The sequence below is a fragment of the Strix uralensis genome, chromosome 2 (assembly GCF_047716275.1).
Source record: "Strix uralensis isolate ZFMK-TIS-50842 chromosome 2, bStrUra1, whole genome shotgun sequence".
NCBI classification, from domain to species: Eukaryota; Metazoa; Chordata; class Aves; order Strigiformes; family Strigidae; genus Strix; species Strix uralensis.
Window position 1 is genome coordinate 40,492,011 of NC_133973.1, and position 18,121 is coordinate 40,510,131.

General features: G+C 37.4%; 1 protein-coding gene across 2 annotated transcripts in view; it reads left to right on the top strand.

The window, feature by feature from the left end:
- The window catches only part of EFHC2 (EF-hand domain containing 2), a 63,722-nt gene extending 45,965 nt beyond the window's left edge, over window positions 1–17,757 (top strand). The window contains exons 11-15 of one of the 2 annotated variants that reach the window (XM_074858487.1): window positions 1,375–1,508; window positions 6,535–6,732; window positions 7,318–7,410; window positions 14,221–14,326; window positions 17,434–17,757. In XM_074858487.1, the coding sequence (XP_074714588.1) occupies window positions 1,375–1,508; window positions 6,535–6,732; window positions 7,318–7,410; window positions 14,221–14,326; window positions 17,434–17,529 (627 nt within the window). In that variant the 3' untranslated portion in view covers window positions 17,530–17,757. Of the gene's footprint in view, window positions 1–1,374; window positions 1,509–6,298; window positions 6,733–7,317; window positions 7,411–14,220; window positions 14,327–17,433 lie in introns of those variants that run through there. The other variant, XM_074858488.1, reaches the window with a different exon arrangement.
- The last annotated feature ends 364 nt before the right edge of the window (window positions 17,758–18,121 follow it).

Consider the following 18,121-nt stretch of genomic DNA (forward strand, 5'->3'; position numbering starts at 1 on the left):
AATTACAGGTCAACAATTACGGGTAAAGATTGCCATGCTACTCAGCTATGCAGTGTCTGCATAGGTGTTTGGAATATGTAGTTTAGAAAAAAGGTAAAAATAACTACTTGGATAATGTAGAGAAGACAGGTTCTTAAATAGACAGATCACTTTGTCCATCTTTAAATACTCTGCTCATTGATTCCTTCTGCCCAGTCTTTTCTCAATCTCTGTTCCTTGGCTGTCTCTAAAATTTTTTGATTGCTGGTCCAGCTGCTTCACACCATTGCCCTGCGTGGCATTGCATGCCAGGGTGGTACCTGGAGTTTTTGCATTGGCACCAATTGTCTTCTCTAAATCTGAGCATGTTACCTCTAACCACTGATGTATTAATTAAACTTGGATCAATTTGTACTGCTCTGGCAGTGTCACAGGGACTTTTAAATACCCTTTTCTAGATCCCTTTGAACTGATACAAAGCTGTAGACAGGCTTCAGCATAATTGGGAATGAGGACATTAAAACCAGTCATAATTTCAAATAATTTCTAGTTAAACCAACATTGCTTACTGGAAGAAATGGGAGAAAACTATTTTCAGACAGTTCATTGTGCTTTATAAGTTAGGTGGAGCATACCAGATGTAAGGGCATATCAGATACTCATACTTGGAGTCAACCCCAATTTAATGACTAAGTAGATAGATATTTTTTGTTAAAAATGAATATAGCAAATAAATCTTTGGTAGAGCCCCAACACAACAAGCCTAATAAAGGGTGGAAGTCTTAGTGCTCCAGTTCTGTTTATCTAAAATCAAATTTATTTTTATGGCCTATTTAGGAAGAAAATAAGCATTCGTCTTACATGACAGGAAAAATTGGTTCCTAACAGGTTTCCAATCTACTAATTCTCAGTATGTAAGACAACATGGTCTAATATGAGTATCTGTTGGAACAGTTCATTGGAGCCAGTGGTGAAAAAATTAGTTTTAACTTGGTGAAATTTAGTAATTGAGAATTAAATGAGGTGCACCAACATAAAATGAGGACCAAGTTATTAGAACTGTACTTTAAATGTTTCTACTTCTACTTTAGCAATACAATGTTTGAAGCAAAAGTGGAAATCCATTTGTGTAGCTGGAATAAACTGAGAGTGCATGATCTGACGATTTTTGTTTAATTTTTTATATTCTCAATAGGAAGCAATTTTTTTCAGTAGCAAGCTTCCCTCTAAACTTAACACAGTGCTGATTTAAGCATTTGAAGTGAGACAGTGGAGAAACTAATACTACTTAGCAGTTCAGCACCGCCCTGCATCTTGACAACTCTTGCTGGTACATGCATAGCTGGTTGCATAGTGCTTTTCTCTCTAATCTATGTCTTGCTTTCCTCTGTTAAGTTCTCTGTGGCTGATATTGGTGTCATCCTCAAGAAACTGAAAGACATAACTGAACTTCGCTCCCAAGAAATCAGACAGGTGTTTGCAGCCACTGACCCTGAGCATACCAAGGTGATTGAGTATGAGCCTTTCAGGTAAGACAGTGGATTTTGTTTTTTAGTATTTAATGAAGGCATGTTCCCAAAAATGTACAGAGCATGACTGTTTCGTGATGCTTTCTGCACGTGTTAGCTGACAAATGGCATACATTTGTCTTGCATTTACTTGGAGACTGTGTATGAGAAAGTGAATCCATGCCCCAGAAAAAAAGAGAAATGTGATAGTTTCAAGTAAGCTGAAAAGCACAACTAAAATCTGTCTACTTTTTATGGAGCTGACACAGGGTGTTGTGAAGAAGGACAAGTCAGCAGTAATATATACAGTGAAAGATAAAGAAAAGTCCATCCTGAGAGTCAAACAAATTAATTAGTAGTTTTGAAATTCGAGAAGGAATGTTTGAGTTGCCTCCTGAAAATGACGCTATTTGGGTTTTGAATCATTAATACAGAAGAAAGTCTTCACAGAGCCAAGGTGTATTGAAATTATAGAGTGCAGTGGTAAGCAACTTTAAAAAAAGACTGGAAGACAGTAGGGAGAGCACTAATTAATGCTTGGATAGTAATTTCAGCATAGATAGGGAGAACAGAAATCTGGATTCTGGCAATGATCCAGATATGGCAATGGGCAAACGTATATTGACAGAGGAAATCATGCTCAAATGCAGGCTGATTTCAGTTTATCCCACAGCTAGAATACTTGAGCATATGAACTGTGTTGGGTACTGGTAAAATTAATGATGTGGAATAGAGGAGGAAATTTTACCTAGAAGCATTTAGTTTTCACAGTGGTAATGCACTACATATTTAGCAACTGTCGTAATAACTAAAGCATATAAGTAGATGTATATTGCGTGGAATGTCATCCCTATAGGAATGTTAACCAAGGCAGAAATTGCTTCTGAAATATCTCAGAAGAGATATAGATCGCTGGTAGGTTCTTCCAGCAATTCAAATTGAAAGTAGTGAGATATGAAAACAAGCTGGTACTCAAAAATGAAAAATAAGTGATTAAAAGGTAGGATTTAAACTAAGAGAGGCGGCCACAGTTATTGGCAACTTTGGGTCAAAATATTTCTAGACTCAGATGTTTTACTCAACAGAAGCAAGATTTTGAATTGTTAATTGCATTAAGAGGGAAAATGTTATTACTAGAGAAAGAAGGGGAGAAAATTGAGTTAGTGTATATGTGGAGAAACATTATAGCACTTGGAAAAGGGTTTTAATTTATATGCACAATAACTTTAAAATCAAATAATTATGGTTTTAATTCAAACTATGAAATAATCATCTGCACAACTTTATCTTCTTACGCTAAGAGCAGGTCAAAGTTTTAGAACATTTTCGTGATGAAATTGGTGGAGCACACTTTTAGAAGGGATGATTGTGATTTTAAACAGCAGGGAAAGATTTTTATTTTATCAAGAAAAGGCTCAGTTGAGTGTAAATTTAGTCATGGTCATATTCTGTGCAGCTGTGAACAGCCCACCTGTTTAATTTAGGGTAGTGCTGTTCTGTGGGGTGGAGTAAGATCTGTCTAGTTATATGGTATTGAGGCACTTGATTTCGGCAAGAAAAATGAAGTAGTCCTCTCCATGAGCAAGAGAGGAAGCAGGGGAACCCATGAAAGAAATGTTTTCTTGGCCTCAATGCTCACCTGGGCCAGTCTTGAGCACCTGCTAATGGTCTACATCCCTCCTGTGGTGGGAGGGAAGGACGTCTAACAGGAAGCATTCACACTGCCAGAAGAAGGATTTGCCTCGAAGGAATATTTAACTTTTATAGTGATTGTAGATTTTGTTTCTGTTCATTCATATTATATCCAGTAATTTAAAGGCTTTCTTCTAATTATTATCCCTGTATCTTATTTTAGAACAAAACATTTTTAATGACGAAGACGAGAGCACTTCTTTGCATCTATGAAAACTCTTAAGATATTTTTTTTGTGAATAGAATATGTATTTTTCTTTCAGTTTTGTATTTTCTTGTGTACGTCACTGTTTATTTTTATTCTGTCATGGCATTTCATGATTATAACTGACTACAAATGATTATTTTTAGTACAGGCAATTATCTGTGTGACAGCTTCAACCAGCATGATAATCCTCTTTTCTTATCTTAAATACAGCTAAAGCTTTACTGTGCTCTAGATTTGGCTGTTCAGATTTCTTCCTTTCTACCTGTGTAAATTGATACGAACTGCATTTGAAAATGCACCTGTAAGTATGATGTAGTGAAGCAGAATTGTAATTATACAATTTACTTTAACTACTTTCAGAACCCAAATCTACGGCACATCATCCAGGAAATAAATACATGGCGTACACTGAAGCTATGCCCTAAGTTACTGTTAAAACCACTGAAAGCTTTGTTAAAAACAGAAGAAAAAAATAACTGAAACTTAGATGCCAGTGCATCACATGGTCCTAAACAGACTGCTTTTTCTCCTAAGCTACTGGCAAGACTTTTCCCTGTTAGAGACAAAGAACCGTGTGGGTTTAACAAAGCTGTTTATCTTCAATTCAGCTTGAGAAACAGCTCTTTTAAACAGTTAATTATTATTTCTTCTTTCTCTACCAAATTCAGATTGCAATCTGTCTTATTCTTCTAGAACAAAAAACCCAAGTAAAACAAAAAATAACTAAGCTGTGGGAACAATTGTTGCAGCTTGTTTCTTTTTGTCAGGAAGAGTTTAGATGTAATTCTGTTTGCAAATCTTGGGTCTCACTCATTAGGCCCTATCAGTCACTAAAATATTCCATAATTCCCAAACAAGACAATTATTTTATCTGGCGGTTTTGGTGACTTGCTTGTCACTGACTGGCTTGAGAAAATAAAAGACCTTTAAAATCCTGACACGGAAAAATATGTGCCATGTATGGAAAACCAGACTCTGGAAATATTCAGATGGGTGATGTTATCTACATGCTTTCAGCTTCACCAGCCCAAGCATTCAGAGTGCCAGGCTTATCAGGCAGTATTGTCCTCTTCTTTGTGTTCGCAGTAGTATTACTGCAGGCTCCAGGAAAGAGGCTCCAGTTTTGACTGAATCTCTGAATGCTGCTACAATATAAATAGTAATATTCAGTAAGTGGAATAATAATACTGACAAGATAATGATAATATTAATAGATGGACCAAGTTTTGGTCACTGAGTTTGCATAATCTCAAATAAGGTTTGCTACTGTCAACACCTTGGCTTCTCCTTATGTTTACCTCCTGCCACTGCAAATAAAGGATCTTTTTGGTTTATTTAATATGAAGAAAGCTGTAGTTGAATCAAAGTAGACGCTGTACAGTGTTTAGCAACCTTTTTTTGAATAGCTGTGTAAGTGCAATCATATTCTATGAAGAGATATCTTCATTTGAACAGGCCTACGCAAGCTTCTGAGATGAAGCAAGTGAAAAATTATGTTTGTTGATAAAATTTTGCAGTTTGGAAGGATACTAAGTTTCCGTGCTTTTAGTTCACATGTGAATGTTAAGAGATCCATTATCATATTGATTCAAGAATTTAACTGTTCTCCAGCCAGCAGTCTGAGCCTTATGTCAGAACTTTGTGCATCACTAATAATTTCTTCCATTTGTTTTCAAAGATCAGTATATAATCAGAATTACGTTGAAGTTTATTCTTAGTGCAGTTTATCCAGAAGTATTATATATAATTAATCTAATTTTGACTGAGGCACATAAACCTATGTTGATGCTTGCTATTAAAAAAAAGTCCTGTCGATCATGAGTTCACCAGAGGCAGACATTTGGGATCACAATGCCAATGTAGTTGCACTAAGCCAGGTTTGACAAGAGGCCTTGTAACAGCTGAGGTAACCTACAGTTCAGGTCAGTTTTTTCCAGGAGAGCAGGAAGCCTCTTAGGTTTCCTTGCATACCTTGCTGGTGGTGGTTTTCTTCCCTTATGTTGTGTCAACACCCAGGACATAGGAAGAACTCTGTAATCATTGAAGGCAACAAAACCCCTACTGCAAGGACAATGTAGTCTTTCAAATTAGTCCTTCTCCTCCCCTCCACCAACAATATAAAGCAGAAGGAGATTGTTTTCAACCATAATTACTAGTCCTGGTTCTTAAGCTTCAAAGCTTGTGTCCATTTGCTGATGTGCCTTCAGGAACTTACCCAGAAATCACTCCAACTCTATTATCATCAACAAATTCTTGACATTAACAGGAATGACTAGTCATTCAGTGCCAGCACTGGCCCATCAGGTGGATCTCAGGAACATTTCTTCTTCTTTGGATTGGACTGATATGTCTGAGCAGCACAAGCAGTCTTGGGAGAGCAGATCTCAGGCTCTTCCCTGCATGGGACCTGATTCTCTGCTGACTGTGTCCAAGCATAAACTGGTCTTGCTTTTGCATTCTGTCTTCCATTCTTGCCAGGAGGACTTGTGATTTCAAGTTGGGTGTAATTTTCTGCTCTCTCTCTGTGACCAATTTCTGTTTCCCTTCCCTCAGCTTTCCCCTGAAAGCTACTATCAGGGCCAGCTTTCACAATGCTTTGTGAAGTGTGGCCTGATGTTCGATTAATATTCTGTTCTCTGTTGGGATCTTCTGCCCCACTTCCCCTCTGCCTTTGTTGATTCTCTCTTTCTGTTATGCAACTGTTGTGTATGCTCTCTGTTTACAGATAATTAATCATGGTGCTGCAGCATGCAAAATATGATTAGGAACAAAACATGGTAATACCTTGTTAATTCACTATCTTGTTGGACAAATGCAATGACAAAATTAATCTCTGCTAATATTCCATGCCAGTATGGCATCTCTGGTAAAAGACTTAAGTCATGATTATTATGTATTTTTGTATGTATAGCCGACTACTGAGGAAATGTGGACATCCTGCAAAAGTTTCAGAGTTCAGGTAATTTCCATTGTACCTCCTTGAACAGACCTGGATTTCAAAATTTAAGTAGATAATTCTTTTACATGATTTACATGATTTTATGATGAGTGCCTTTTAATCCTTTTTTTTCCCCCGGAATTTAGGATTATTAACTGTTTTTAACTCCTTTACTTAAAACTAATGTAGGCTGTTGTTTTTGTGAACAGAGATTTGATAGTCAGTATCACTGATGGAGTGTTTTCAGAACATGAAATTAGGACTCTTGGGCGCTATTACAGTGTGAGAGAGGAATATGAAATGGACCTCCACTTCCTCCTTGCAGTGGCTCAAGAACAACTGAAGAAAAATAACTTTGAGAATTTTGAACAACTGTCTGCAGTGCTTATATACAATGACCGTGAAAAGTAAGTTTCCTCTACTTATCTTAAGCTGTTATTTGGAAGCGCTGCTTGTAAACCTACCTACTTTTCTATTTGTTGGTGTGCAAATGATATATTGTGGCCAAAGAATATTATTTGTAATGTTAAGCTTCTGTTAGCACTTCACAGTAGACAAGAAAAGGATAGCCTTTTGGTCTCTTTTTCATTTTGTTTGTGGACTTTTTATTATAGTTGCTCTACTGAACATACTGTGACGTAATCAGATGCACGTTCACAGGCAAAGAGGGAAAATAGTGATTTAAGAGAAAAAAGGAAGGAGTTATAGCTGACTCTTTATATGACTCATTTGCCCTTTTTGTTCTCTGAGGTCACAGATAAAGAATCACAGAGAATCACTAAGGACCTCAGCATGGGGGAGACAGGCCACAATGTGTACTTCAAGTTTCTTGGCTTTGTAATAGCGAAATTTCATAAAACCTTGTTTTCTTTACCTCTACCTATCTACCCTGATATTCCTCACATGTTTTCCTATTCACAGCAGCAGTCACTTGAAGTAAATGTGGAAAATACCTAATGTACACTCCTCCCCCTCTCTTTCTGTTTGTATAGATGTGGAGTGTTGCCCCATGAGACCTGCAGGACTATTTGCAAGTCCTTTAAGTTGCCACTGGCTGGTGATGATCTGCGAGCTTTACTGACCATGTAAGTTAGGGGCAGTTAGTATGACCTGCATGCGTGGGTGCAAATCAATGCTAAATATCTACTGCAGACACAGTTCTTAAGAATGTGTCATTCATATAATATTAATTGTTTCATGGTGCTGATTTTCTCCCTATACACACGCAGACTTTCCTATTTATAGAATATTAATAATCAACTGAGGTGCATCAATCTTAGCAACTTCTCTTCATTTTGTCTGGCACAGTAGATCATCTGGCTTTGCCAGAATTCTATAGAATTAGTCTTATGGGAATCAGCTACTGATACTTATCATTATCAATGAGTTTTACTTTTTTTGCATTAGTTGTTCCCGTGTATGTGTAAGGTAAAAACAATAATCTTATGAAAGCACATTATGTGAGTTTTAAGAAACGTAGCAGGATGACTACAATGAAATGTCCTTGAATCAAGTAGACAGCATCAGTAGTGAATAAAAGTTGTTTGCTACTCCTATTAATCTCACCTGAAACATATCTCATTGGAATTTTTAAAGAGGAAAAGGAGTGTTGGCATGGTTTTGGTCTTTTTCCATAGCACATTTAATTGTTTTGAGACAAATTGCTTGGCTAGCTCTATTAATGGGAATAGAAGTGAAAAGAACTAGTATTCAGTGCACTTGCGTAAAAGGCTAATGTTCAGAGTAACCTGTGGTGTTTTGAACACTCATGTTGAATTTGGTTTTCATGGCCAAATTTTCTGGTAATAGGTTTAAATACATGCTCATTGGTCTCTTCTTTCCCTTGTGGAACATCCTTAAATGTTTTGTCTGTACCTTTGTACTGTGTTAAAAGCAGGAGCGGGTCTTGTCTTCTGTCGTGTTTAGGTGCTTTCAGGTAGATATGCTTTTTGATTTCAGGAGGAATTGCAAACTAAGCATCTGGATTTATTAAATAATGAAAAGACTCTTGTCAGGCAGAAATGTGGAATCCATTTTAATGAAACATCTTCATACTGCAAGCAAGACTTCCTACTTAAATCAGTATCAACAAGACTGTTTTAAGAAGCCTAAAGGGCTATTTTTCACAAAGCTCCTGTTTCCAGACCAAAAACTTTCAGAATAGTTCCCTGCAGTAGCCAAAAAGACGACTTTGGCAATTTGTTTGCCATTCATCACATCTGACAGTTAGGGTACAAGTATTAGTCATCAGAAGCATGTCTGAATTTTAGCATTAATCTAAAACTCATTTTTTAGAACTCCCACTAAGCTGCCCAATACAAAAAGTGTTGGAGGACAATTGACATCCTGTACTAGACAAGGGGTTCTCATAGTTTCCGCTTCATAAGGGCTGAAATTGAATAGATGCACAGACAAGGGACTGGAGGTTTTCCTTTATGTACTAACACAATGCTGATGAAAAACAGGCAAGCCTGACACATCATAGGCTCTAGAGATGTGTTTATTGTTTGTGAATTTATACCAGGGAAAGCTTTTGAGAAATGAACCTCTTCTTTCCTGAAGAGTCTCAGTGCAGGCGGTTAAAAAGAAAAAGCCAAGTACAGTATGATAAAAATTGGAGATAAACTTAGAAAACAAAGAGGAGACTAAGAGCTGGATTTCACCCAGGTTTAGCCAGGTACCCATGACAGCTGAATTAGGATTCAGTTGCTCTAGGTTATTTCTGTATGCAGTGGAGGAGGAGAGAGTTATCTCCTCAGCCTGTATAAGAGCTGGATTTCTAAATTACCATCCATTGTACTTTGTTTCTAAAGGGGCTGTGGCCAACCTGTATTGCAGATTTCTGTATGAGAAAGGTAAATGGTGTGGAGCTGGGCCTCAGAAATCAGTGTGAGAAGTACTTCATATGATAGAGTGCTATGTGTAATGCCAGTTCTAAGTTACAATATCAGATGCTTCAAAAGATGGCAGTTTATGTGATGAGTCACTGCACTGCAGTGTGCAGTTGGCACTGCTTGGTAAATTTTTTGTTTCATGAGGGTGCAGAGTCAGGGAAAGATTTTTTTGATGTATATTTAATAGGAGTCAGTTTCCAGTAATCTGGAAATTGAAGAGTAGAGTTGGCTGAATGAGATTTTCTCTTCCTTTCCTCTTGCTTCCTGTAGTTTTCTTTGAGACTGAAGAATCATGAACAGTCTCACTCTGGGGGAGTATGCAATTCAGTGTGGGCAAAGTTTGTCGACAATATTCATTTGTGGCTTTTTTTTGAATGAGGAAGCATGTAGTTTTGTGTCCATTGATGTTTCTGAACCAAGTGGTGGTGGTGTTCCTACTGCGTGTATCTGTATTTATGAAGGAAGAAAGTGGTACAGTAAAAGTTGTTGGATTGATTCCCACAAAATCAGTATATATAGTTAATGCACTAGCTGGACCCTATTCAGCTATAAAGTGATGCTAGACAGTGTGATCAGATAATAGTCGAAGACTGGAGCTATGTATTTATTCAGCTTTGCTATCTGAGATTAGGTGGCAAAGACTTTCTGTAGGGCTTAATGGTTCTATTTTTCTGTTTTGAAAGGTAATATTCTTAAAGTATTTATTATTTACATTTGTAAACTATACTGCAATGTTCTGTCACTTATTAAAAGCATAGGATGGGACTCGAAGTTACTGTCTAATTTTGTGGTCACCTCCAGATGACCCAAGACGTTGTTTATTTTACCCAAAGACCATTCAGTTTCCACAGAGTGCAGGGAGAATTAGCACGAAGACTGAGGTTTCATAAGACTCTTTCATATTGTCTGTCTAGGGTAAAATTGTATTTTTAATTGTGGGATGGTGAAATAGTAGGATTTAGGTACCCAACAATGTGTCCATTTTTCCAATTCACCTGAGCTGGTTTATTAAAAAGTATTTCCTTTCTCCATCAGCATTTTCTCACTTAGTTTTTTAATCACAGGGCAGTACAGACTTCTAATCACAATGTATTAAGCAATGCAGATGGTACACAATTGTTCCTGCCAGAAAACTGCAGTAGTAATTATAAACATTTCTTTAAATTTATGCAGGCATAATGAACAATTATACTTTGTTTAATAAATAAATGTTGCTGAAGTGCTTAAGTAATGAATTTAAGGTTTTTTTCTGTTGTATTTATTTACTACAATGCTAAATGTATGCTAACAAGGACTTTAAAAGATACAGTCCTTCCCCAGAGGATATCTAAACAGCTGGCAGATAAGGAAAGAAAAAATGGAGGGAAGAAAGAATGGATGACAAGTTTACAAGTATTACACGTTGATTGTTCCGCATTAGTTTAGTTGTTAAGTGTACGTCCCTATTTTTTAAAATATGTCTTTTAATTTCTCTTAAAAGCAGCTGTGTAGTTCTTCACGTCTCCACAGTGTGAGACTATTGGACTCTGGAGGGGGGCTTGTTTTTTTGAAAAACTTAATCCCTAGTGTCTCAGTTAGCAGTATCTGATAACAGTGGGCCTCCTACATGGTCATCCCAGTTCTCAAGTCACTAATAGGCCAGGCCAGGCCACTACTGCCTGTTCAGCTTTTCCCTGGTTTGTGGCTGGGTAATAATTTTTTACCTAGTTGTCTACCTATAAGGTTATTTTAGGGCTGATGTATTTATTTCAGGAACTAAACCCTCTTTTCCTGCTAGAGGAAAGCAAGGAGTCCTGGTAGCAGCAGCAAGACTGGAAATGGTCACTAAATTGTTCTCCTGCACTCTGTCTTCTGTTCATTACTTTTGATGCCTGAGACTCCCTATGCCATTTGTGATGAAAGGACTCTCTAGCATTAATATTTGGATCTCTTAAAAGAAATTATTTCTGTTAAATGTGTACACAAGATGGTAGCCATTACTTAATTTATACTGGTCAGCTGCATAGACTTGTCTGTGCTTGCAGTTTTAAATCTTTTCATTTGATCAGTTTTTGACAATTTAGGTATATGCCTGTGTTACACAGAGACTATCAAATAGGCTGAAGAATCCCAATATTTTCTCTAAGGTTAAAGCAGCACGATGCTTCTCCTCTATTATTATCAGATTAACTTCTTAATAAATGTTATGCAAAACTAAGGAATTAAACTCTGCATGTACATTAACTTTTCACATAAATGTTTAGGTTACAGATTTCTTGATGGGAAAGAAAAAATATTTGTAAGCAGCCTTTACTCATTCTCAGGAATGGTCATAATGTGGTTTAACCAGATTTTTCACATATCTGGAGTATTTCATTATAAATATATTTTTAGAAGCAGAAATGTGTGATTATGTCTGTAATGTCAAAGAAAAAAAAAGCTCTGCAAACTGAGAGGGATGGGGGAGTGACATTCATAGTCTAAAATCACATGCATTGGTGAAGTCATAGGGCAAAACTGAAGAGAAGCATGGTTTGAAGAGATCTTTGTTGCATCTTGATAAAACAAACCTAATTTCCTTTCCTGAAGAGCACTGTCAGTTTCAGCCATATTAACTCCAGCCACTGAAATGTATGACATCTCTGTCCTAATAATGCACAAAGTGATAACATCTCAGTCCATCTGGATACTCTGTGCCAAATTGCAAGTGTGTGCTTTTAGTAGATTGATACGATAAGTCACAACAGGAAAGAGATCTAAAGAGTAGACTTTTTGTTTTTTCTTTCTGGATTATTCCAAAGTAATATTTTAAGCTGCTTTCTGTAGCTATTTAAATATGGAATTTAGGAATCCCATTTCCTCTGCCCATGTTAAAATCTTTGGTTATAGTTAACTTCATGCCCATGTTGTAATCTCAGTTTGCTAGTGCTGTCACATCAAAGGACTTTTCTCCTTGTTAATGTTTGTTGAAAGCAGAAGCAATGCTTTCCTTGAATTCATTGCCTCAACATAAAGTTTAAGTAGTTACATGCCTTCACTTGTTCTTTATTTAAAAATGCTGCTTATACAGCTCTACATCTTGGCAGTAGACTTAATCTTTTGACTTTTCGCAATGAGCAAAAGATAAATACATACATAGTAAAAGAAAAAATATTGTCATGATAGTTTTGAAATTCAAAATCTCTGTGCCATATTTTTATTCCGAGAGGTATGTTTTTTTTATTGTCCTGTTATTTCTGAGGCAAAACTTTCTTTTCTCAATTGCCACCTGCAAAAAAACCTGAAGCAAACAAGAACCCTGTAGAAGTGGGAATGATAATTTTCTTGTGTAATGGATATATTCCCCAAAAGTAAGGCTTTATGAAAATGTTAACTTGCGTGTGAGCTATTATAAAGAATCAAGCTAGCATAGGAGGATTTCTCAGGGCAATGTTTCAGGCTCCTCTTTAAATACTAGTAACAGTAGCATTCTTTTCTGACTTTGCTTTCATCTTCAGCATAACTCAATGTACTTAACATTCCAGTTTATCGCTAGCATCTCTGTTTATGGCTTTCAGTATATTGTTTTATTATCTCTCCTGCTGACTATTAAATGAAAGGTGTGGGGGGAGGAGAAGGAGAGGATGAGTTGCGGTTTATTGCAGTTTATTTTTGTCACTAGATTTATTTCTTTGCTTCTCCGATATTGTTTTCCCAGTTTGTGCTGTAAATTCTCCCTTAAAGTACCTTCATGCTTAATTTTTACCAGAACCCTCTGCAGTGGTTGAAGGGTTTTGAGACTAATGTTTTGTGCAGTGCTATTTCTTTAAGAACCAGATAAAATAATTTTCTAAAAGACTTGTTTCCTGGAGATGATCTTGCTCCTGTGCAGTAGTTACTTGTTTAGATTACAGATTACAGAGCAGAATTGTTGAACATGGTGTTTCCCACCAACGACTAGGTATTGAGTCTCGCTAATTATATATGTCTCTCCATGGAGTGAAGCACAGACACTTCCAGGGTGTGCTTATATGCCTAAACCAGGTCCCTCTTATATGTAGGTAGTGTTAGGTGAGGCAGATGTCATTCACAGAAGCTGCTAGTATTTATAGCGGAGCAGTTAAGCTGTTCATTTCAAGAATCATATGCATGGTAGCTTCAGCTTGAAGATATCTTTCAAGCATTTGACTAGTTCCACTGAAATAACAGTGGTTCCCAAGTGCCTTAACCACCTAAGTGTTTTGCTGAATTGTAGATTTTTTTTCTGAAGTTGCTTCATCCAAATCAATGACAGAAAGATGATGTGGCTTACAGATTTGCTCCCATGGGGTTCATTAGTCCAGGGTAATGATTTTAGAAATTTGAGCGAGGGAGATAGCGTGTTACACACATATCTGTATACCTTAGCTGGCAGCATATATATCTTCAAGCATTTAGGCGACCATCATAACCGACACAAATCTATATTTATTCCATAGAAATAAAGAACAATGACATAAAACAACTACCAAATGACAAGACTTGTGATTCCTAAATCTGGCTATTATTTGATAGGTTAGAGAGCTGTGTGTTTGCAATTTTAAATTGATCCCAAGATATGTGCGAACAGCATTTTTGAAGGATTGCTTATTATTGGGAAATGATTGTAGAAGCCGTATAAAACAGGTCAGTTGTGTTATAGCACAGCTCTCTCATATCATTCTACCTCTTTCTTTTCTACACAAAGGAATCACACACTGATCATCCCAACTCTGTTTGTCACGAGGTGTGAGATCCCAGTGTTGTAAAAGGTTGAGCAATGCTTCAAAAGTAAAGTGATATTAGTTAAAATGCAATAAACCTGTAAGAATATGGACTAGAATGTATGATATAGAAGTCCTGACAGTTTGGTAGTGTTTTTCTGTACTCCTGCCAGTGATTGCTAGTAAAGGAGTAAAAAATTATTATCCAGAAGTTAATGTTTTAGTATGCTGTAGATAACATGATACAACTTTGTTAAAAATTTCCTTTAACCTTGAGTAATCTTATGGGTATTCTGCTTAGGTTTGAAGATGACCGTAAGCAAGTGGAATATAAAAAGCTTGTGGATGGGCTGAACTGGAGAAAGAATCAAATTCCTGCTTTCCAGACGATAAAGGATCCTCTCAAGGTAAAACCAGTGTATCTGAGCAAAGGAACAGTAGCGTACATTGATATAATTTGTCCAACTTTAACATGAACATGAGCCAGCAGTGTGCCCAGGTGGCCAAGAAGGCCAGTGGCATCCTGGCTTGTATCAGAAATAGCGTGGCCAGCAGGGACAGGGAAGTGATCTTACCCCTCTACTCGGCACTGGTGAGGCCGCACCTCGATTACTGTGTTCAGTTTTGGGTCCCTCACTACAAAAAGGACATTGAATGACTCAAGCGTGTCCAGAGAAGGGCAACGAAGCTGGTGAAGGGTCTGGAGCACAGGTCGTACGAGGAGCGGCTGAGGGAACTGGGGTTGTTTAGTCTGGAGAAGAGGAGGCTGAGGGGAGACCTCATCACCCTCTACAACTACCTGAAAGGAGGTTGCAGAGAACTGGGCGTGAGTCTCTTTAACCAAGTAATAAGCGATAGGACAAGAGGGAATGGCCTCAAGTTGCACCAGGGAAGGTTTAACTAGATATTAGGAAGCATTTCTTTCCAGAAGGGGTTGTTAGGCATTGGAATGGGCTGCCCAGGGAGGTGGTGGAGTCCCCATCCCTGGAGGTGTTTAAGAGTAGGGTCGACATAGCGCTGAGAGATATGGTGTAGTTGGGAACTGTCAGTGCTAGGTTAATGGTTGGATTAGGTGATCTTCAAGGTCCTTTCCAACCTAGATGGTTCTGTGATTCTGTGATTCTGTGATGAATGCTTTGTCCAATGGAGACTACAACAGTTTTCATATTTGTGTATTTGTGCCTGTTTTCTTCAAGTCATTAATTTTTTCTGGGAGGTTTAGAATGAAGCAGAGAAGTCAAACAGGGATGAGGAGGCCTTTAACACCCCCGTGCCTAATAGGTGTCACATCTCTGTGACATTTTTCTAGAAGAAGAAAAAAAACGAGAAGGGGAAACAGGTGTATTTGCCCATGAACAATGGGTGTGAATACCGTTCACCCACAAATATTGTTGTCACATGTCAAATGATCTGTTAGCTTGCTGAGATGGTCAGGAAATACTTTAAACTCCACTGACACTGCAGAAAATAGCTATGTATTTTTTATAACTCCATAGAAACTTGTATATAATACACCACATCACTGGTAGGCGTACAGCAAGAACAGTATTGATAGATCAACTTTGTATATCTCCACCAGCCTGCTACTTGGGGTAAATAAAAATGTGGTATCAACAAACTGCAGAGATTAATCTGATCTTGCCATCTTGTGCTGAATGGAACGTTTTAAAATAGATGGTGCATAAGGCAATTATGCTGATTTTTAAAAACTTTGTAACAGATAAATCTGAAGCCCTTCTGCCAACACGTAGTTTTGCTGGTCTGGCCTAGCCAGTGTGTTACTATGTGTGTACAGAATGTGTTTGATTGTATCCAGACCGTTTAGAAACATAGCATTCCTTTAAATCCAAGTTCAGTGGTGACATAGTTTAAACCAATATTCCTCAAGTACTGTGCTATTAACCTGACTCCTCTCTCTTACTTGGCTTACCAGCTCTTTCTTCTGCAGCATCTCAAACTGTCAGTGGCGTCTAACGAGGGCCCAGTGCTGCTGGTTTGCTCTGCTTTCCATGGTGGTTTATTTTTCACTTTGTCATTGAGAAGATTTTTTCCATCTTGTACAGATAAAATCAAAGCCCTTCCACATGTTTTATACAGCCGTCCTGTGGTCCAAAGTGTGCATTAGGTTTTGTTCAGTGGATATTCTTTGTTTTTACAGAAGAATTCTGTGCTTAAGTTATAACTCAGTATTTAAACAGTGATTGCTCACAGGAGATTGTGTCAGGATAAAGGGCCTCATAAGCCTCAGTACTACAGAAACAAAAAGAAGGTCAGAGCCTGTGCCTGGAGCATTTTTGCCTTGAAGATGGTGCTAAGCTTAGTACCAAAAAACAAGAGTGAAAGAAGCAGAGGCACAGATACACTTGCTGTTGAATGTGTTTGGCCTTTTTTTCCCCTCACAGGATGGCTTATCTAGCCAGTGAGGATGACCTGGGCAGGTGAGGAAAGGAGATGGCTCCTATGAGGTGAAGGTGGAGTGCAAGTGGTGGTGCAGCCAAGAGGCAGCCTTCACAAGTTGAAGGCATGGAGGAAAAGGTGCTTGTTAAACAAGCACAAGGTTAAAGTAGACATTTGTGGTGAAACGTTTGTTCAGCATAAGAGATGAGGTTTTGTTTGGGTATGAAGAAGACCTTATCTTTGCTTGGAGGACAGCCAGTGGATGGGCTTTCCGGGAGTGGTTGATGCCTAAGAGCCCCAGTTGAGAATGGTACATGGAGTTATGGGAGGAAGGTTACAGCTGGTATCAAAAAGGAAGAAAGAGCATCAATAGAAATGATAATCAGTCATCATCATGCTGCGATAATCAGTTCCTCATCGGCTCCAAAGCTTTGCTGTAACTGTCATACTGACACAGAGCACTGTTTTCAATGAACTGTGCCCAAATTGGTGCCAGTATAGTTTATTGAGTTTTATTGACGCTATTATTTTGTTAGTTAGCTGTAATACCTAGGCTATCTTTGGTACAATACAGGAATATTTTAATGAAGAGATCAATACAAAATGGAAAAAATCAGAGGAAGGAAGGGATTTAAATCTTGTTCAACTTTAGAATCCAATTGTCATTCTGTTCATGACTTACCACGAATTAACAGCAATATTTTGGGGCTATAGTACCTGCATTTGACAGATAGATTTCAGCAACAGAGTTGTGCTTGTTTAGCTGACTTTTTTTCTTCCTTCTATCTCATTATTTTGTATGATTTTTGGTGTTGAGACATAGATGACTTGCAAGACTTTCAAGTATAAGCGTCTTAATGAAGAAAATATAGCATTGTTTAATTTGAAAGTATCTGCAAAAGGGCTAATGATAGAAAATATTTTTAATAAAATATTCTTCAAGATTGATAAAAATGTGCATGTAATCTTTTAAGAGGATGTGCTATATAAAGGTCCACCTTTTTACAGATTTGTATGTGGAAATGAAGCAGCTCCTTGTATCTTACGTTGTCCAGCTTTTAATTATTCTTCTTTTCAATATTATATTCTAAGATATTCTCTGGGTTACTAATTTCAGACTGAAGATGACTGGAGAGGACAACCACCGTCCTTTGCTGTGAAACGGATCAAATACTTACCTCTTCTGGATGATCTGTTTGGCAAGGAAGAATAATCTGATCTCTGCAAGGCACTGCTTTTAGATTAGTGTTTCAGTGCCAAGGCTTACTTAGACAGATACTGAAAACATTCCTTCTAAAACAAAAAAAATAAGATACAGGTTTTATTATATTTAATTTCTTATTCCAACACAGATGTATACTTTGTGTGTTTTTGTAACTCCTTCTAAATCAACAGTACTGTTTCATACTTATACAAGCATAATTAAAGCTGTATCCTCTAATCTTTGTGTCTGGTTATATGGAGAAGTTACAAGTATTGAGAAATCTTTGAGTCAAATAGAGCAAAATCTGACTGATACTGCTTTGTTCTGCAAACAAAGGTTGTTGGATGACGTCTTAAAATACTAGATTGGACTATATTAGCACAATAAGGTAATTCCATTCAAATTTCCTCTCTTGCTCTTTAGCTTATATCTGGTTTTGCTATATCCCTGTGGTGATGTTTAAGTACTGTTTGTGTCAAAGTTTCTTATTTTATGGAGGAAATACTAGCAAGGTTTTAACACAGTATAAAGTTGCTCTGGTATCAGAGATAATTATAGCCTTTCAATGTAGAAGTAAATATTTTGAAGACACGTTATGGAA